We start from the raw sequence: 21,043 nt of genomic DNA, 5'->3' as shown, positions 1-21,043 counted from the left end.
TTTATGCTGTTTTCCTCTCCTGAGGTTCTAAGGTCACTAATAATGTCACAGTGTAGCGTCCACACGCTGATCATCTCACCTTTCTTCCATTCACAGTGGCGGCCGTTCCTCCCTGGTCTAAAGTATGAAGTGATCGACTCCGCCTACATCTCTGTGTACACAGGTAAGACACACTCACCTTACACTTAATACTTTAATTAATACTGCAATTGTTTTCCTCACACAAAACACAAATAGACACAATAAAAACATCTAGTAATCTGATCTTATAAGCAATTTATTACAAAAGCTAACTTTCTTGTAGAAGCATGAGCTTCTCTCTTCTCTTATAATAAAACAGGTGACTTTGCTGAGCTTCACATGTGGAGCCAAGAGGGAAGATGCAGGATTTAATGCAGTCAGTGTTCTCTTGTTATAGATAGATCTTATAGATGTGATTCATAGCAGAGATGAGAACTAAATTAGCTCCTGCGTAGATGTTTCACCTCAGCAGCTCCAAGAATAGCAGCGTGTCGCGGAGACCCGGTATCGCTAACGAGGCGAAATGCCAGGAAATAAGGTGTTGTCACTTTGGGCGAAGCCGCGGTGGTTGGTGGATGTGCGCCAGATGCCGTCTTCTCGTTTAAGAGCCGCTATGACAGCGAGGACGGAGGCTTCAAAGGCTGTGAGGTCACCTGCTGGATTTAAAGCATTACAGACTCCTCTCATGTGTCTCTGCAGCCGTCCAGCTCCTATTTTTTCCGCCTGTCATGCCGTTTGTCCAATGCCTCATGCAGGAAAGTGAGCATTAGTTCTAAGTTTGACTCGGTGACATCTACAACTAAGACATAACCTGCTCCGTGTCAGATACTGCACATGCGCAGCTCAGCTTGATTTGGTTTCACATGACGACGGTGTAAGTTGTGCGGGTGTGGGTCACAGTGGCCGCCCCCTGCTGGGTTCTGCGTGCCACCGCTGTCATGAGAACAGCATGGGTGTTCCTCACAAGTGGCAAAAAAAAATCCATAACTGAGCAAACCGGCGCCGGGGCCGAGGTGTTGCTTCGGCAACCGCCCGAGGAGCCACAGGAATGACTGATCAGCCACATCACACTCATTGGTAACGAAAGCAAGCTTTCGGCAAAATTATTGATTTATTTTTCCCTCACATATACAGTGTTCGGAGTTGGAACCACGTTGGGACGACTGGCAGATTCAGAGCTGGTTTACATTACAGCTCGGGTGGCGGCGCAGAAATTTGAGAAACCTTTTTAAGAATGAGTCATAACGAACCTTTGTTCTTCAGGATTAGGAAATAGCAGCAGGAGACCCTCAGATGTGTTTCCTCCTTCAGCAGAATGTGAATTGCCCTTTGGCTTCGGAGACGAGCTCCCACCCCATTGACTTTGAGGGCTCCACAGCAGCCTGAAGCCCGTATCCATGAGCGATGGTTGTTAACACCCTTGGGTGAATTACGTATGTGTGTAACCCCTCCACTTTGACAGCGAGGGAACTGGGGGGAGGAGGGTTGGGGTGGGTCTTACAGCTCAAAACCGATGCAGCTGCGCGCTCTGCTGGCGTCAGGTTCACTTGCATTTCTGGATTTTTTCCTTTCTTTCACGCTGTGCACTCTGCCGTGAGCGCTGCGTGTCACACTCCCTCTGTGCTTGTTGAAAAGCAGGAGCCAGAGGTTGAGCACCTCACCTGCTTCGCTGTCAAGCCAGTGCCGCTTCGGGAAACAAGCCTTTGACGGGTTAAACTGGGAATTTATAATGATCCTGCTTATCTTTACACACCATGATGCGAATTCATCAAAACGAGAAAGTGAGAGTATGTGATCAACAGATGTCTTGTTAGAGGAAAACAGATTAAAAGCAGAAAGGCTTTATTGTGTAGTATGTTCGCACACACACACACACACACACACACACACACACACACACACACACACACACACACACACACACACACACACACACACACACTCTGGATGTGCACGTTCTCCCCTCCGGAGGATAAAAATGATGCTGACCACCCTGTTAATTATAAAGCATTTCTCCCATCAGGCCTTGCTTGTGACGTGCCATTAATCACACATGCTCCCTCTTCCTTCCCCGCTATCGATTGGTATAATCATGGCTGCGCTCGCCTCTGTTTTTGTTTTTGTTCAGCTTTTCTTTCTGAATGTCTCACCAGAGCTTTTGTTCCCGCTCTCCTCCTCAACATTTGCTCCCTGTGTTTCTTTCCTCTCTCTTTTTTTTCTTGTTTGCCACACAGTTAGTAAAGATCTATCCTGACTATGAGACAAATAACAGGAATATCTTTCTTTAGACAGTGAACGTCATAACAAACACTTGTCTGTAACCTGTGTGTGTGTGTGTTTTTTTATTTTTTTAGATGAGTCCAGTCTGAAGATGAACAGCGTGGACCACATCCCTCAGACCTTGGCCAGTCACATCCGTCTCCCAGAAGCGGCTCAGCCCCAGGGCGTGGAAGGAGTGGGCATTCTGCATCACGGAGCGGACATGCTCAGACCGGACCCCAGGGACACGTTCTACAGCAGTCAGTCCGCCAGCCGTCATTTAATAGCGGCTCCTTTTCCAGCGCTCACTCTGGTTTCCTGGCCTGTCATTTTCTCCGTTTGACTGATTGACTGTCGTCTTCACAGTTTCCCTGCTTGTCAGTTTAGCTGCTGTCATTCTGTCTGGCCGTGTTCCATGCATTTTGTGTGTTTCTGCTACTCTGTCTGAAGCCGAAATTTCAGAAAGACAATTTCCCACATAAATAACTCTGATCGGTACTTACTGTCGCCCTCTGCCTCCTCTCAGCTCCTATGATCGACTCCTCCCGTCTGGAAAACGTCCTTCCAGCCTGTGTGTACTCCCCAACCTATGTGGTCAAAGATTTTCCCATCGCCAGATACCAGGGCCTGCAATTCGTAAGTTTTCTCTACAGCACCGAACTCCTGCTTACGAAAGTAGCCCTTTAACCAAATTAAAAAACTGTAAATCGAGTTCTCTTCAGATAAACGGGGCAAAAATCAAAAGAGCCGCATTTATGCTGAGTTGGCTCTGACGGTATCTCTGTATCAAAATTTACAAAGGACTGAGGCGGGAGGTAGGGCCGGGCAGCGCTCCCCTCGTAGAAGAGTATGAATCGCTGCAGCAGCTGCAGACACGAGCGATGAGGAATAAAAGCCCCAGAAAACCAGCAAATCCACTTTTGATTTGGCTCGAGTGAAGTTTAATTAAGTGCTACTGTTAATGTAATGCCTCATAGATGAGTCGTTTCCCTTTTTATCAGTGTTTGCTCACATCGTTTCATTCCCTTTCCTCCCCTCAGGTCTATCTGTCTTTCGTTTACCCCAACGACTTCACGCGTCTCACCCACATGGAGCGAGAGAATAAGTGTTTCTACAGAGAGTCGCCCATTTACTTGGAGAAGTAAGGACATTGTTTCTTTTATCTCTCTGGGGGAAAATGGGACATTTCATCTTTGTCCTGTGTGTATGAGCGTGTGTAGTGACTCAGAAGGACTGTGACTCATTTGACCTCTCCTAAAGACTTGGGCTCATGATGCTGTGAGCCACACTGACATTCCTTCTTGCTCTTGCCAGGTTCGGCTTCTACAAATATATGAAGATGGATGAGGAGGAAGATGACAGGCCCTTCTTCTTCCCCAACCCAGATGGTAACTAATGATTCGCAAGCACATTCCTACATGGACGCAAACACAGACAGACACACACTCAGTCACCTCCGTGTCTGTGTCTAGATTTCCTTGAGGAGGAGGAGGTCGTGGAAGCAGAGGATGAGGCAGAGATTGTTGGCACACAGGCGCCCAAGAAGCCTTCTCATCCCAGCCATACCTCCAATCCCTCCCATCTGCACTCAAAGCCTGGGACCACACCAGCTGGCAGGGAGGCGGACGAGGAGGAAGACCCCAACGAAGAGGGGGAGGAAGCAGTCAACAGTAATTTACAGCACAGAGAAAGGAGGCGTTTTTCTCGCAGAGATGGGCAGATGGGGAGGGATATAGACAGAGACTGGGGACGAGATTATACAAGAGGAAACGCCAGACACAATGCCAGGAAGGGACTTGAACAGGCCCAGCCCAGGGTACTTGAGTCCGACACAGACAGTGTCGTCCAGGGTCGGTCTTTATCCTGGGTTCACTCAGGTCCCGGAGAAGTGGGGCCTGTCAGGAAAGGAGATGGAGGAGAAGGAGGAGGAGGAGGAGAGAAAGGAGCTGAGGCTCCCCCTAAACTGAGTAAGTCCTCACTCCTCTTCCCCCAAAAGTCTTCCCTCTCTGCCTTCGCCAGTCACGCTAAGCAGATGCTCAGCAACTCTGCCCACAGGAAAAGTCCTCACGACAGCACCAGTAAGCTGTCCGGAAACAAGAAGGAGAAGAAAGAGGAGAACAAGATCTACATCACAAGGCCTCGACCATTGAAGGAGAGGGAGCGGGAGCAGCGGAGGGAGAGGCGGGAGGAGAGGGCGTCTCGTCGCACTCGGGAAGTGTTTCCGGGCGTCTTTTTGTATCAGACTGGGAAGACCACGCGGCTGGTCAACCTGGGAGCCAAAGGTCACGTCGGGGGAGGGGTAACAGGAAGCAAGAGCCTCGTCAGTGCCCCTCAGCTGTGGCCCAACCCCCCTACGAAAGAAGGGAAGCCGTATCCTCACAACGCATCACACAGCATCAGCGCGCAAAACAGAAGTACGCAGAAGTCCAGTCGCAGAGCGCCACCAGCGAAGCAACTGGAGAAACACCAGAGGAAAGGGGAGCGTCAGGACCTCAAGTCTACCCTCACAGCTGATCTTCCCAGAAAGGATCCACTAACCCCTCTGGCCCATCGCCCGGATCCTCCTCCAGTCACTTCACCAAGGTTGAACACCACAGAAAACACCCTCCAAGGTCAAGCACGGGTCACGTCCTACCTCCGGACGTCCGAGATCACCGAATCCCAGCAGCAGCCGGACCCCGAGCCCAACCCGCCCGAGTTCGACCAGGAAACCAACCGCTCCAACCCCGATCCGGAGCCGGAACCGGAGGAGGGCGAGCTGTCGGACTACAGCTACGAGGAGATGGAGGCCCGGCCGGGCTGGGCGGAGGAGAGCATCAACTGGCAGAGGACCTTCTCAGTCAACCCCATGGACTTCGAGCTGCTGCGGTCCGACTGGAACGACCTGCGCTGCAACGTGTCGGGGAACCTTCAGCTGGCGGAGAGCGAGGTGGTGGATGTGCTGGCGCAGTACATGGAGAAGCTGAACGATCGGAACGGAGGGTAAGGATGATTTGGGGGGGGGGCTCGGAGGTCTCGTGTTCTTCTTCAACCTTGCACATTTAAATACGATTCCTTCCTGTAAAGCAAGAAGTAATTTCCCTGAAAACATGTTGGTTGTGCCCTGGTGCTTGACTTCATGTTAGCGGACCCCTGTTTGTGCTGATTAGCGCTCACACACGCGTGAAGCATCGCCCCTGCTAACTCCTCTCCGTTTTAATTTCCCTCCCACATCACACCACGCCGGCTTCGCAGCATCCGTAGCGCCACAGATAACGAGTAGCAGCATCTCGGCGCCTCCGCCCGCAGTCCAACACGAATTCATTAAGGTTGCGCGGCTGATGTAAAGAAACCGCGGGTTTTCACGCACAGCCCCGTCTTTTTCCCGCCCCAGGATCTACACCCTGCTGCGCATCATCAACGTGGAGAAGCGGCGCGACTCCGCGCGGGGCAACCGCTACCTGGTGGAGCTGGAGCTGATGGAGCGGGGCCGCAGCGTGGTGCGGCTGTCGGAGTACATCTACCTGCTGCTGCACCGCGGCCGGCAGGGGGACGAGAGCCCGGAGAACACGGACTCGGCGCCGGCCTCCGCCCCGGCGCCGGGGCCCGTTTCGGCCGCCACGTCCAGCCTCGCCACCCCGCCGCCGCCCCCCACCACCAGGCCCCCCCCGCAGCCCGGCGCCACCCCCATGAGCACCGCCTACGCCAAACCCTGGCTTTGCCAGCCGGTCATGCTGCAGTGGAGGAGGGACGTCATGGTGCACTTCGTGGTGCCAGGTCAGGAATAAAGAGCAAGGATTCAGTCTTTGTTTTCTGTTACTATGAGTGTGACGTTCACCGACTGTCCTACAGTGAAGAACCAGGCTCGCTGGGTTCAGCAGTTTATTTCGGACATGGAGAATCTCCATCGCCAGACGAAGGACGACAACTTCAGCATCATCATCGTCGACTTTGAGAGCGAGGACATGGACGTGGAGCAGGCGCTGAGGGAAAGCAGCGTGCCGAGGTGCGTGCGACAGGCTCACACAGACACAACGCACCGGTACGTAACACGAACATCTCATGAGCAGCTAATTAGCATTTCCTCCCCCTCCACAGGTACGAGTACCTGCGGAGGGAGGGCAACTTCGAGCGCTCAGCGGGACTCCAGATCGGAGTGGACACCATCGAGGTCAGGAAACAGACAAACGCACGCGGGGAGGACGGCGCCGTCCGTCAGCCGGCGGGAGGAGCCGCGACCTTCGCCGGCTGACGGACAGACGGCGAGCGCTGGCGCATAACGAACACGTCACGGGCTGTGAGCCTCACCCTCGCTGCCAGGACTCCTGCCTCGCCACGAGCCCAGCCGTGGAGGACGGGGGGAGACAGTTAGCCGCATTTACTCTGTGGTGTGCGTGGCAGAGCTGTCACACCCACTCCCCCTCCTGGGCTATTCATGTGCATGTGACCTTATGCCGCTCCCTGATTCCTTCTCACACACACACACACACACACACACACACACACACACGGTGCGGCGTGAGCGGTAACGCGGGCAGACATTGATCCGTCGGCTGAGTGTCAGGGCTGTCACGGTGGGATGACAGGGTTGTCACTCACGTCCGAATGACCCGCAGGCTCTGGCAGCGAAGACGAGCCGCCGATGCTGAGCCCAGACGTCTTCCCTCGGTTTAATCCCCAAATCCTACATGGGGAACGTGAACGTGCCCACGAAGGCACCAGCTCGTGCAGAGGCAGGCTCGCTCGCATGAACTCCGATGCATTTCTTTCTTTTCTGTCCGTCACTTGTCTGAAGGAGGGACACAGACAGAAGCCGTTTTAATACAGCAGACGAGACGTCTGTAGCTCAAAGAAGTTAGAATTAGTCTGTCTGCACAAGTGAATGGAGAGAACATAATAAAGAACACACTGATATTAAGAATTCATGGTCTTATTCATCTGACATGCCCCCAGTGCCCCTTAGTTTTTCTCAAGTGAACAAACAAAACTGTTATTGAGGCAGCTTAGACCTAACAAACCAATCTTAGAACAGATTGTTCTGTTCCAAAATGCCTCTTAAGCCTGATCTTTTATTTACAACACCGTGCAGCAGTTAATGTTGATGGAATAGAAAAAATAGCTGCGCTCATGAATCACTCTGACATGCACGTAGCATCGCGAAAGGCCGCCGTGACTTCAGATCCGGCGGATGCGCTGCTCACTTTGCCGTCTGTCTGACTCCCCTGCTCCAGGACAGTCACAGCATCGTGTTCCTGTGTGACCTGCACATCCACTTCCCTCTCAACATCCTGGAGGGCATCAGGAAGCACTGCGTGGAGGGGCGCCTGGCCTTCGCCCCCATCGTCATGAGGCTCAGCTGCGGCAGCTCACCGCGGGAGCCCGACGGTAATGAACCCGGCGCCCGCGTCGCTGACATGTGGTTTAACAGCCATGCTTTGATTTCACAAAACCATTTTTCTCCAAAACGCATTTTACGTGCATTTTGAAATCCACTTACATCAGAATCAGACCCGACTCACTGTTGATGCAACGACCTGCAACAAGCCTCGGGCCTTTTCTTCTATTCTCTCTGCAGGTTACTGGGAGGTAAATGGCTTTGGTCTGTTTGGAATCTATAAGTCTGATTTTGATAAGATAGGAGGGATGAACACGGAGGAGTTCAAAGACCGATGGGGTGGAGAGGACTGGGAGCTGCTGGACAGGTAACGCAGCAACAGGCACACACTAATAGCTAATGGAAATTCCCTTAAATAACCTTTGTCAGGATGTGGATGTGATAGAAGTTAACGTGTGATTGGGACTCATCTTCCCCTTTTCTCTTCCTCAGGGTGCTGCAGAACGGCTTGGAGGTAGAGCGATTACGCCTGAGGAACTTCTTCCACTACTACCACTCCAAACGCGGCATGTGGAACGCCCAGAACAAGAAGAGCCCCAAAGGGTAGCGGCGGCCGCTGGTTGGAGGATCCTGAAACCAGCGGTCCCACCGCGTGTGAGAGAGACCCGAGGGAGCTCGCTCACTGCCCGACACCTGCCTGAAGCCTGCCTCCTCCCCCCAGACGGGCTCCTTTCAGGGAACGCCTCTGTTTCGCTGTGGGCCCCCGCCTCGTGGGCGTGCCCGTGTGAGGAAACAGAGTCCAACTCCAGATCAGAATGAGCTGTTTGCCAGGACGGACCCCAGTCATGACTTTGCCTCACTGACTGAACTACTGTAAAAGGGGGGAGAGTTACTTCTGTTCTCCTTCTCTCTGTGCTTCTGGGGTGCAGTGTTTCCAGACGGACTGTTTTCTGACACGTGTGTGCGTGTGTGTGTGTGTGTGTGTGTGTGTGTGTGTGTGTGTGTGTGTGTGTGTGTGTGTGTGTGTGTGTGTGTGTGTGTGTGTGTGTGTGTGTGTGTGTGTGTGTTTATGACGACAAACAGCACCTTTTTCTAACAAGGAGATGTGAAGATCTTTCTTTTTTATTATTATTATTTCTAGCTTGCTCTCACTTGAGCCCAGTAGAATGTGTCAACACACACGTAGGTTCAGATGTGACCGCGTAGCTCGACGAGAGGAACGCTGTCTTCACTGAATCTAATACATCATCTACTACCTGTTGGACAGCACCACCACGAGGTGCTGAAGTTTTCCTGATATCTGATTTTACGAGACAGATGTTTCTATCTTGCTCTGCTCTCCTTTTTTTTTTTCTTCAACTCATTTGTGTCACACGAGTTTGGACTGTTTAAAACCTATGACGCCGCTGTGGTTTCACGCTCCACGCTGTTATTTAATTTCTCCTCACAGAGTTTGGAACGTCCGGGTGCTATTTTTAATGTCACGAACACTGACTTTATGAACGGTTTACACGTCCGACCTCCACTGACGGGACCCAGCGTTCTCCCCTCATCGTCAGGCGGAGGACGAGGCTCAGAGCGGCTGAAGACGACAGCAGCCCTGACATTTGATTTGCCTTCGCCACACGCATCGTTTCAAGCATTTTCTGAGCTCAGTGTCGCTTTTTCAAAAACTGGATTTAGGGGATTCACTTTTATTTCTGTTTCAAAAAACACGGGCCACGCGGTCGGACACGCCGACGCGCTTCCTTCAAGCCGGCGTGACGCTCGGCCTGGAAGAAGGAGCCTTTCACGCGTCAGACGCAGTGTGGCAACGCGTGGCTGTTTCACAAACGTGTGCCTTTACCGGGGTTTGGCTGCAGGCAGTTCTTAAACGAGGGCAGGGACAGACAAATACATTATTTATCAGCAGCTCGTAATGTCACTGTAAATTCAGATACACTGTAGAAGGAAACATGGTTCTCTTGAATAGATCTCAGACGTGTCGGTGTGTTTGTTGTATTACCCTAGAAACAAGTGGTCTTTACAAGCCAGTTGCCCCCATTCATGAAGCGAAGATGGTACAAATGACTACTGAGGGGAAGCAGGAGTTGTGATGTAGGCTCACTGGCAGCTGCAGTCTAGCAGGAGCCCACCTGTTCCCATTAGTTTGGCTGCAGGCCGGGTTCCTCAGGCCTTCGTTTATGCAACCCAGGACTTATTTAGATGGGGAGGAGCTGGAGGGCTCAGGACGGGACATATGGATGAGAGCTAATGAGCTCTCTTTGACTATATGATTGTCACTGTGCCCTCCAGGCCCTTCTGTTCACCTTCACGGGGGCAAAGTCTATAGTGTGAGTCGTTTAACGTGGACATGGGACTATTTAAAGAGCAAAAGAAACACATTAAATATAAAACTATATATATAAGAACCATAAAGATTTTAAATAGGAATATACATTCCAAGGTAATTTCTGTGAAATTGTTTTGTAGACATAAAGGTTTTAAGAATGTATTGTACTTTTATTTTGATTTGTTGGGGTTTTTTGCAAATAAAATTTTATGCTTACGCCCACACCGCTTTTTAAACGAGCCTTTGCCTTTAAAAAGTCTGATCCATGAGCTTTTAGTTCGTTTCGTTACATCGAAATGGTAGTTCTTTATGTGACCACAAGATGGTGCTCCAAACACGCATTTGAAGGGCTTAAAATACGTTGGTTCAAAGATGGGTTGGTTCAGTCAAGGAACACAGGCACTGCTTTGTATTACAGAAGATCCCAAGAAATCTGCATCTCATCGAGATGATCAAGTTTGTGCCAGACATAATTATTTGATTACTGGAAAGACATTTTTCCAATATGTGAACAGGCTTTGCCTCATGCAGGCCTTGTTTTTACCTACTGGAGCTGACAGTAACCAGTTTCCCTCTAAAATATTGTGAAACTACACTGTTTTCAGACCACGTTTAATCACTTTCAGAGCCTTTTTGTTGTGCGTTGACCCCCCTCTTGTCATTTTCTGGATGCTGGGCTGCTTTCCACCCTGGGGCATGCGCTCACACGGATTATGAGGTAAACCCTGTCCTCACCACACGCAGCATGAGGCAACGCCGTGATGCGTTCCACGCCCTGTGTGTCTCCTGATCTCATGACTAATTGAGTAACGGCCCCAGACTGTGGATCACAGCTGGCCTGAGAGCTCAACTCCCTTTATGGGTCACCTATAGACAAGAGGCTCCGAGGTGTGTTTGAGAGTCAGCTTTTCCACTTTACGTATGTACTGACAGACTCTAGGATTTCACGTAAAGTCCAGATCTGTAAACGTGTGAGAAAACAGTCATTGCGGCCCTTTCACACTGTGTCACTGGGTAAATGTTCTAGAGGTGTTACGCAATAGTGTTGGACTCTGTCCCAGTAGAGTCACGCCCTACCTGTCTATGTGAGCGCAGAGTGATGAGAAGCAGAGTGTCACAGGCCTCATCGGCACGTTTGATTTATTCCACCTCGAGCAAGTTACACCACTTGATCAGAAACAACAAACTGACACACACGCAAGTTTGAGGTCTCGTTAAAGGATTTGCTCAGACGTTTGTTTTGAAAGTGAGAACTCCACTCCTGGCACAGGCTACTTCTAATAAAGTGGAATTAAAAAGTAAAATGGATGCAGAATATATGGCCTCTCTTTTGTAACTGTTTTGATTTAATAAAACAGAACTTCGTAGCTTAACCTCTTTTTGATTCTTGGAGTTGCTAAATATGCTTTTAAAACCCATTACCTAGAGCTTTTAATGTTGAATTCTGTGTTTTTCTTTTCTATTTAGCTAAAATAGACATTAAATAATAATAGGAAACCATGATAAAAGTTTAAGCTAATAAAATATTTGAGTTATTTGTTGGACTTAATATGTGAAATCATGCGTGAACGTGTATTTGCTCATCTGAGGTAAACCAGGCCTCGCTCGTTGCTTCAGACTTCCCCAGAGGCTGCTCTCTCCTGATTGGCTGCCCGGCTGCTTCCGTGTTGTCATTCATTTCCAGCTCCTCCCCCTTTCGCATCCACAGCTGAAGCTCCGTGCCGGACGCCTCCCGGTCAGTATCGGGGCAGCGCGGCGCTGACGGGAGCTCGGACTTTGCGTGACTTTCTCCGCGTTCGTCCGCGGTACCGAGCCAGTTTCGGCTCCACGGGACTTGAACGAGATGTGGCGTGGCCGCGCTCGGAAAGGACGGAGGCGTCTCAGCGCGTTGGACAACGCCGCGGAATCCTGAGGAAACTTTAAATCCCCCCGTGCGCCGTCGCGTTCAAGGTGAGAGCGGCGCGTCTTCGCTCTCTGCGCGTGTCTCATAACTGAAGCAGCCTTTTTTTATTATTATTCAACTACATGGTGTGATTTCAACTGCTGGCTCTCCTGCACTGAACTCCGTTCCAGCAGCACGTCTGCCCCGTGGAACCAGTTCCTCTAGCTTTTGCGCAGAGTTTCGACGGCCGCTCGCGTGACGCACAGGTGAACCGCTAAAGACTTGTTAAAAGACAATAATGGCAGGTCTGAGCAATGCCCACATGAAAACCCTGGAGGACCTGACGCTGGACTCCGGCTACGGGGCCGGGGACTCCTGCAAGTCCCTCAGCCTGTCCTCGTCCAAGTCCAACTCCCAGGCCTTCATGACGGCCCCGCACCGGGGCAACTGGTGGTACTACTCCGGCTCCATGAACAGCAGGAACAACAGCTGGGACACCGTCAACACCGTCCTCCCGGAGGACCCGGAGGACATCTTCTCCAGATGCCCCCGCTTACCGGACCTGGAGGAGTTCCCCTGGACCGAGGAGGAGGTGGCCAAGGTGCTGCGCAAAGTGTCCGACAGCGGCGGCACCGAGGGCGCGCCGGCGCCCGTGTTCTCCCCGGAGGCCGTGAGGCGCCTGTCCGCGCTCCTCCGCCGGGCTCTGATCCGCGTCTCCAGAGAGGCCCAGCGGCTGAGCGTCATGCACTGCCGCTGCACGCGCTTCGAGGTGCAGAGCGCCATGAGGCTGGTGCTGAGCTGGGCGCTGGCCGACCACTGCGTGTCGGCCACGGTCAAGGCCATATCCATGTACAGCATGAGCGCAGGGGAGCTGCTGAGGAAGGGCAAGTCGGCGCGCTGCGGCCTCTCCTTCTCCGTGGGGCGCGTCTTCCGCTGGATGGTGGACACGCGCATCTCCGTGCGCATCCACGAGTACGCGGCGATTTGCCTGACCGCCTGCGTGGAGGCTCTGGTGGAGGAGGTGGGCGCGCGGGTGCTGATGGCGGAGAGGGGTCACCCGGGTCCGGAGTCGGGGTCAGGAGGCGGCGCGGTGAGCGCGGAGGTTCTGGAGGGGGTGGTGAACAACGACGCGGAGCTGTGGGGGGTCCTGCAGCATTACGAGCATCTTATCTGTGGGAAGAACGCCAACGGTAGGTTGATTATACCTTTACACGTCACTCACAGCGCTGACAGCTTTAAATCTGATGTGAAAGCTTTTTTGGCTGTTCTTCCTCGTGCGCGCTCTTCTTCCACCACAGTCCCGGCCGCCGCTTTCCACTCGCAGCCCACGTGTGTGGAAAAGGCGAAATGTGCGCCTGCTGGACATAACAGCGGCTCTTTGTGCGCCGGTTTGATGGGTTCGCTGCTAATTTGACCCGTCAGAATAGGGAAACAACAGCGCAGAGGCGTTTGATGCGAACAAAGAGCGTCTTTTCTCGCCGACCTGACCTGACACTTGGACTCTGTGTTGCGCTGGTGAACGCGCTTCTGTAACTACTGCCCTCATCTGTGAGTTGGGTTTTCACACTGAGCTCGCGCGTGTCACATTCATTCCCCTGGAGCGCCCGCGCGAGCCGTCAGCGCCGAGCAGGAGGCTTGTCTGTTTACATAGGTTCTGTTTATGCTGACTTCACCTCTGGTTCTCCCGCTGCGTTGGCTCAGCTCCCCCTCTTCCATTTCCTCATCCTGCTCTTGTTCTCTCCTTCCATCCCTCCCTCTCTTTCACCCAACATCAGCTCCATATATCTTAAATCTCCTCATTCCTCCAGCTCCAGCTGTGCATCCTGCTCCATGTCCACTTGTTCTCTCACCCCTCGCATCCTTCCTGCTCCCTGTCCACTTGTTCCCTCACCCCTAGCACCCTTTATGCTCCCTGTCCACTTGTTCCCTCACCCCTTGCATCCTCTCTGCTCCCTGTCCGACATGCGGAGCCCGCCTGGCAACCCAGTGAGTTCAGTTGATTCATGAGCTCCTGTTGGGACAATGTAAGCAGCCTTTGTTTGTGGCCCACTACCAGCTCCCCGGAGCAGAGCCTTTTACCGCGGCACAATGGCCTTTTGTTGAGCGATCGTGCAGCTTAGGGCCGACGCGGAGCGAGTGGAAACAAGCGGGGAAGAAGAGGAAACCTACGTACACGCGTCCGACACGAGGGACAGGGAGGAAACGAGAGGGCTGTTATCATGCAGGAGCAGCTTTCTGTCAGTCACACACACACAGACACACACACACACACTGACACTGACACACAGACACACACACACTGACACACACAGACAGACACACACACACACACACACACAGACACACACACTGACACTGACACACAGACACACACACACTGACACACACAGACAGACAGACACACACACACACACACAAACACACACACACACACACACACACACACACACACACACACACACACACACACACACACACACACACACACACACACACACACACGGCCTTAGAAGTGACCTTTGGTTGTGACCATGTGCATTAAGAACTAACTACCGGTTGGAACTACAGCACTTTTTCACCAGATGTCTTTGAACGCCTATTTTAGAATATAATAATAACAACGGGCCGCTATTCCGACCGCTCTAACTTTTTATAGGTCCAAGACTGGGCCATGCAAGCCACACACCACCTGCTGCCCCACACTCTAAACCTGGCCCTCTGCCATGACCCCCTCCCCCCACCCGCTGACCCTTCCCAAGCAATAGCAAGGATCCATAGTTCCATGAGGAAGAGGACTGACTTGTGATCGTTTTCAAGGGCACAGTCTAATAAATACTGCCTCTCCTGATCTCTCTGTTACTCTGACTCTTTCTCAGGGGCTGGCCCACATCTGGAACTCTTTAACTCAGTAATGACTTCTACGGCTCCAATAACAATTCTGAAAACTCCCTTTCTCCCTCCCTCCCTCCCTCCTCCTGCCCTCTCTCCCTCACTCTTGGCTCTCCTTTTTCCTTTACCATTGCAATCACATCCACTTCATCTTTATCTGTTTATTTCTTCTGGTCTGCAGGGAGTGCATTAGAGGAACTTGGATGTGATGTGCCAGGATCTTATTCATTACACATGCACATGCTCGTGGGCACACACACACACACACACACACACACACACACACACACACACACACACACACACACACACACACACACACACACACACACACACACACACACACACACACACACACACACACACGCACACATGCACACACTCACACACGCACACACACACGCAGACCCTGAAACCTATTTAGTTTGCTCTGCATGCGTTCAAAGGGCTCCACGGCACCGGTTGAGGCCGCTACACAGAGGAGTCAATTAGTCATTCATTTCTCCTCGTAAGGAAGTACAATGAGTGAGCTCTTCCGGGTTTCATTTGTATTGATGGTACTGTGGGGCATTTTAAAGTGCAGAGTAGCAGGTTTACTAATGGCATAGTGGAACTATTGATTTCTATGAGTGGCACAGAGATGTGTGCTAACCCCCTGATCTAAAGGGGTTTTCCACTGTGAGGTGGATCTAAACTTAGACTTGCAGCAATTGTCTTGTGCTGTACAAAGAAATGCAAAGTGAAAGTGAACCAAAGGTCACTGTCTCTCTCAAACCGCTCAGTTCAGGCGTCAGAGTGGCCAGTGGTCGGAAGCGATGCTTGCAAAGCTGTGAGCCTTCAGAGCATTTACCTGAAAGAGTGGCTTCATACGCAGCAGACTCCACCTGCAGGGACAAAACCGTGAGTTTACCCCCGAAGCTAACACAAAAACAAACCTCAGCGTTTCCTGTTCCAGCTCCATGAGCGCTGCAGAGACGCCTGTGAGTAATGGCTCCTGAGTGCACGGAGAGAGCAGGGCATATGATTTGCTGCTCAGTATTTCCCTAAATATGTGTTTAGCCCAGAAAGAGGCGTGGGAACAGCGGTCGGAGCGCTGCAGGGAGAGCGGCCCAGCGCTGTGGTCGCACAGATGGGGAAACCAGCGCAGCGAAAATACACTCCTTGCTCCGCAACTCTGGAGCGGCATCAAATGCAGATTTGGAAAACGTATCAGGACAGTTAATATTATAGTGAAATAAGCTGCAGTTTGCGCCTCCAGGTTTGGCATGTTCCAGCAACAAGCCTGCATTTGCCCCAGTAACAGTGCGGATGGTGTCGAGCGCTGTCAGCAGCGCGGTGTGTGTGGAGTCATGTCGCTTCAGGCTTTGCTGGATAATAGGGGTTAGTCTTTGACAAAACGCTACAAATCGTGCATGTGTGTGAGTGTTTGCGAGTGCTCATGTACCACCTCAGGCTACACACACACACACACACACACACACACACACACACACACACACACACACACACACACACACACACACACACACACACACTTATGGTCCTTGTCACTGTTGGCACTGGCTCCTTGTCCAGTGCCAACAGTGAAAACACTGACCCATCAGTGTGATGGTGCACATGTGCTTCACTGGCCTCGTCTGTGCCTGCTTAAACGCACTTGCGTGGGTCTAGACTATTCTTGGGAAGGCGTGAGTAATGCTTGTGTAGATATGACACAACAAAATGATTTGCCTGGCTGTTGCAGAAATACTGAAACCTACTGGGGTGGATTTCACTTCCTGTAATGCACTCGGTTCGGTTGAAACGTAAAGGAATCGAGTTAAAGTTTGAGGCCACACTTTCCTGTCTTCACTCGTCTCCTCTTTGAGATTTCGCTGTCACCATTTTGATCTCACTCCTCCTGTTACATTGCAGCAGGATGAGTCATGCGTCTTCGCACTGTTTACACTGAAGCCTCGATAGGGAAGAGGCGACGAAAGACGGGGCTAATAGATATTCAGAGGAAAAAAAAGGGGAAAGGATCAAAACGAAACGTTGAAAGCGGTCGAGTATTTTCACTGGGATTTTGTTTTTTTCGAATCATATTCTGAAGAGTAATATGATTCGAGACTCTGGCCCATTCACAGAAAGCCGGGGAGTTAATATTGGGAATGAGACGGCTTGTTTAAACTGGCAAATGTGCAGCTAGTGTGTCATCTACATTACCACGGAGCCCTGGCTGGGCTCCTCCGGGGAATCTGTTGCATGCTGGGAGGACGCTGCAGGCCGGGTGGCTAATGAGGCGAGCAGGAAGCGGTTGAGCCGCGAGAGGACTGGAATCCTGATAGTGGAAGTGTGTGCGATGTCAAAGATCAGACTAGGAGGGTCAGACGCCGTGCTAGTGATGTCTGGTTTGGAACAATACAAGATGAATGCAAGCTATAGTTACAAGGTTCACTCAGTGCTCCAAACTGTATGTTAATATAGAATAATAAATGAAGTGATGGGGTTTGGCAGACGTAGGATGCTGCAGCTGGAGAAGCAGGCTAATGAATGTCAAAAGTATCTTCATTCACAGATAAAAGGTGGCTTGTGTGCAGAGATGCACTTATTATTTCATTTCATCTTAATGTTGAAGAGTCTGAGAACAAGCCTCTGAGGCGCCGGTCGCTGGGATGACAGATTGCAAAGGTCACTTTCTGAGACCCTGGATGGTGGTTGAGGAGCGGACGCCGTCCTCAAGGATGATTGACACAAACTACAGGCACAGGCTGTCGCTGCGTGCTGCTCTTGTCTTTGGCCTTGGTTGCCACAGGTTACCAGTTACTCTTCATCTCGCCCGTTCGTATCTATAGCAACACAACCAAAAATATTAAAAAAAAAAAAGGGAGGGGGGAGGTCCCGGCAACATGACTGAAATGACTCAGTAGTGGGAGAGTGAGTCGGGTGTGAGGGAGATAATGTCCAGACAGAGGAGTAGCGCTGGGATTGATGGCCGGTGTGTCATGTCACATGTCAGGCCCTTCTGACCCGTAGGTAATCTGCTAAAACGCCCCGAGGCCAAAGTGACGTCGCTGAAATAGAAGCTGCCTTGTATTTTACAATCGCTGGGCGTAAATCAGATGCTATGAGTCATTTTAAGACCTGTACGACTCCAGCATTCATGCCCACCACACTCGTGGTGCTTTGTCGTCTCTGTGGCACCGAGCAGACGTTTTAAATCTCACGGAGCGTAAACTTTGCATAACTGGGAGTCTAGATCCCACCACGAAGCCACATTAAAAAAATCTGTTTTCTTGTTTCTTTATCCCTGACTAATCAATGTCAACCACTGCAGGCATGATAATTGGTTACAACAGCAAGACTGCAGTCAGTTGCTGGACAGTTCCACACAAACGGATCATGGATGAAGCATGTTTTTGTGGTCAAGTATAGAATATATGGTCCCCTCGCTGTGATCGGTTGGACTCTTACCTTGGCTTCGTCTCGGCTGAGATGGAACGTATCCTCTCTGTTTGGCCAGAGACGGTTCTCTGCAGCTGTAGAAGACCGTGTGTGTGTGTCTGTGTGTGTGTGTGTGCCAAAGGAAGGGCTGTGATCACTTCCATCAACTGGCACTGGAAAAAAAGGCCCCGCTTCCTTTCAAATGGGCTTCGGTCCAAACTAGGAACGCAGTGTTTTTCCTTTCCCTCGTCCCCTTTCAAGTCTAAACCGTTGATGCAGCAAACGAGGTGTTTGTGCCGTGCTGCCAGTGACCTCTCCGCCCGGTGGGGTCACGGAGCCCGGCCGAGTGGTGACGCTCAGATATGTTATACTGGAAAAGCAAACACGCTCCTCGGAGGATGCGGTGTTTAACATTGAACTCCCTGCTGATCTGGGCAGCTTTTCAATATGAAACATCTGTCTGCAGCATGTTTGTAATCAGCCGGCTAATTTTTCCAGAGGAAGAAGTTGTGTATAGAGAGTAAAACAGTGTTTGTGTTGAGCCTGCAGCTTCGTCAGCAGCAGCGCGTACACAAACACCGCTCCTCAGAAGCTTTTCGATTCTCTCTCCATCACAAGTCTCTCGCCCCAACGTTATGCTGGTGGTGATCTTTGTTCCTCTGCATCAGGCTCCTCCACTGCTGCTTGGCTCTTGTCCAGTGTTCGCCAGTGCCGCACCGATTCCGGCCCGTTCCGGCGTCTTTTCATTCTTCCAACTCGCTGCCCACCACCAGACACTCGGCTTTCCTTTAGGCGTCATCTTCCAAAACCGTTCCATCTGTGGCCCTTCAACCGGAGCTATTTCCTTACAGCATCACCTGTTGGGTCAAGGGTATCCACACAGACATTATGATTAAAGGAGCCACAGCAGCGCACACACACACACACACACACACACACACACACACACACACACACACACACACACACACACACACACACACACACACACACAAACACACAGCATATTTAGACCGAGGCCATGTACAGTAAGGCTTCCTAGAATTCCCTTGTGGTTAGTGGAGGGAAGGAGCACATTTAGAGCGTGGCCAGATGGAGAACACATGTGGGCACGAGAATACAGACTCCAGACCAGACACTCTTGGCCTTCGCCGCTTTCTGTCATTAGGGTCTGCAGATCGCATCAACCTCTTCCTGGACCCAAGGTAAACAGCGTGCGTCCCATAGGTGAACCACAAAAAGATGCTAGCATCCAAACACACTCGGTGTAATCCCCTACACGCGCTATGATTGAAGTTAGGTTGGCGCAAACATACTGTTGGAGGGATGCACGCTCAGCTGGAACAGTCATCACCAGGTCGTCCTGTGTTTCTGACGTAGAGGCCACGTCTAAAAAAACAAATGGCCGTGCTCGACCTGCTGCTTTGTTTGTGCGGCTGCGCGTCGGCGCAGGATGTGATCCCACTCATTTGGGCTGCATCTGTGTATAACTGCGTGCATGTGTGGGCCCGGCTCCATGTGCTTATGTGTACAGCTTTGTGTTTGGATGCTTTCAGTGCATTAGTGACTCTGTCTTCTCGTCCACATGTGTCTAAATCCGTCGGCCGCCCTCTTTCTCTCTCTCTGTCTCTCTCTCTCTCTGTCTGTTGTGTGTTGATCATCAGCGTCTCACTGCCGGGTGACAGGCCATAATACGCCCCAGTGACGGGGGCCAAGTTTCCTCTCCAGCATTAGATAATTTGCCTTTTGAGCATAACGTGGGCGGGGGAAGAAGGCGGACGAGGGAAAAGGACGGTATGCGGTGGGATTTCACACTAATAAAAGGATGAGTTGTTTGAGCGCCTTGGTAGAAATTGACTTCAGTCTGACACCTAAATACTTCATCTTCGGGCTACGCGTCCGTATTGGTCCTGGTCTGCGTAGCTGGCCTGTTATTATGGAGTGACTCGGTTGTTGTTTGTGTGCAGAGGAAGTCAGGCAGACAGCCGTTAAGCTGCGCGACTTAAATGAGGCTTTGAGCGGCCTCTTGTTTATTGAGCTGATGTTCATCAGCTCATCAAACCTGATTAGGATGCAGCTCCGTTTGAGCCAGATGACACGATTAAACATGCTGGGCCGACACATTTACTTAACCTTCATGACCTGCAGGAGCACGGGTCTAATATCACTCCTGTGGGAGAACAGCCCGTGCGCTGCTACAGATGAGATATACTGTATTGTCAGAGCATTCACATCTGGAGTGGACCCATCTGACACAACGACCGACCTACAATTCAGTTCTTTGTCCTTAGTCTGCTTTAGCTTTTGGCAAGAAGTCGCTCACAAAAGGCCTCTTTCAGGAGTCCACTCAGGTGCTAAGAAGGGGCGTGTGTGTGTGAATGTGCGAGGAGTTTAAGGTGGTTGAGGGGGAGGGGAGTGGGCCCAAGGGTCAGCCTGTCATAAATACTGCCCCCCCCCCAACACACACACACACACTGCCAGCCTGTCACAGTCTGCAGCTTCTACTGACTGCCGTGGTTTCATGTTGTTGGGCTCCTTTGTTGCATTTCTCCGCTACAAGAGTTTGTTAGTTATGAAGTCTGGAGACAGGATTCAAAACTGGCGTTATCTGATGTCAGCAGAACAATGAGGGAAAGTTTGGAGAAAGTAAATAAAGGAGGAGGCCCGCAGATACGTCCATATGTCAGGACTTCACAGAACAGAACTTCACTTGTGTGCTTAAAGTCAGAAACCACTGACAGTGACTGATACGTTGCAGGGAAACAGCCCATAATGGGGAAAAAACACTGCCAGCATGTGATGAGCGTATCCCTGGATGCAGGTGTGGTGACAACTACTGTTTCCTAAACTCTGTGTTTGACAGACATGAAAGAAGGATCATGTCTGGTGAAGTGAAAGTCAAGTCAAAGGGCTTAACATACAG

At 51.2% G+C, this 21,043-nt stretch overlaps 2 protein-coding genes across 3 annotated transcripts in view; both read left to right on the top strand.

The window, feature by feature from the left end:
• b4galnt4a (beta-1,4-N-acetyl-galactosaminyl transferase 4a) overlaps positions 1-11,299 on the top strand; it is a 90,368-nt gene extending 79,069 nt beyond the window's left edge. The window contains exons 9-20 of the mRNA XM_029154303.3: positions 97-163; positions 2,376-2,540; positions 2,807-2,916; positions 3,321-3,421; positions 3,595-3,668; positions 3,753-5,262; positions 5,654-6,036; positions 6,112-6,265; positions 6,358-6,430; positions 7,491-7,644; positions 7,835-7,961; positions 8,087-11,299. Coding sequence (XP_029010136.1) covers positions 97-163; positions 2,376-2,540; positions 2,807-2,916; positions 3,321-3,421; positions 3,595-3,668; positions 3,753-5,262; positions 5,654-6,036; positions 6,112-6,265; positions 6,358-6,430; positions 7,491-7,644; positions 7,835-7,961; positions 8,087-8,201 — 3,033 coding nt within the window. The 3' untranslated portion in view covers positions 8,202-11,299. The remainder of the gene's footprint in view (positions 1-96; positions 164-2,375; positions 2,541-2,806; positions 2,917-3,320; positions 3,422-3,594; positions 3,669-3,752; positions 5,263-5,653; positions 6,037-6,111; positions 6,266-6,357; positions 6,431-7,490; positions 7,645-7,834; positions 7,962-8,086) is intronic.
• Positions 11,300-11,560: 261 nt separating this feature from the next.
• The window catches only part of abtb2b (ankyrin repeat and BTB (POZ) domain containing 2b), a 29,360-nt gene continuing 19,877 nt past the window's right edge, over positions 11,561-21,043 (top strand). Inside the window, exon 1 of one of the 2 annotated variants that reach the window (XM_029154304.3) lies at positions 11,561-12,998. In XM_029154304.3, the coding sequence (XP_029010137.1) occupies positions 12,107-12,998 (892 nt within the window). In that variant the 5' untranslated portion in view covers positions 11,561-12,106. Of the gene's footprint in view, positions 12,999-15,094; positions 15,598-21,043 lie in introns of those variants that run through there. The other variant, XM_055509820.1, reaches the window with a different exon arrangement.

This window comes from Betta splendens, chromosome 6 (genome assembly GCF_900634795.4).
Source record: "Betta splendens chromosome 6, fBetSpl5.4, whole genome shotgun sequence".
NCBI classification, from domain to species: Eukaryota; Metazoa; Chordata; class Actinopteri; order Anabantiformes; family Osphronemidae; genus Betta; species Betta splendens.
Note: the sequence above shows the minus strand (reverse complement) of the source record. Positions and strands in the feature narration are given on the sequence as shown.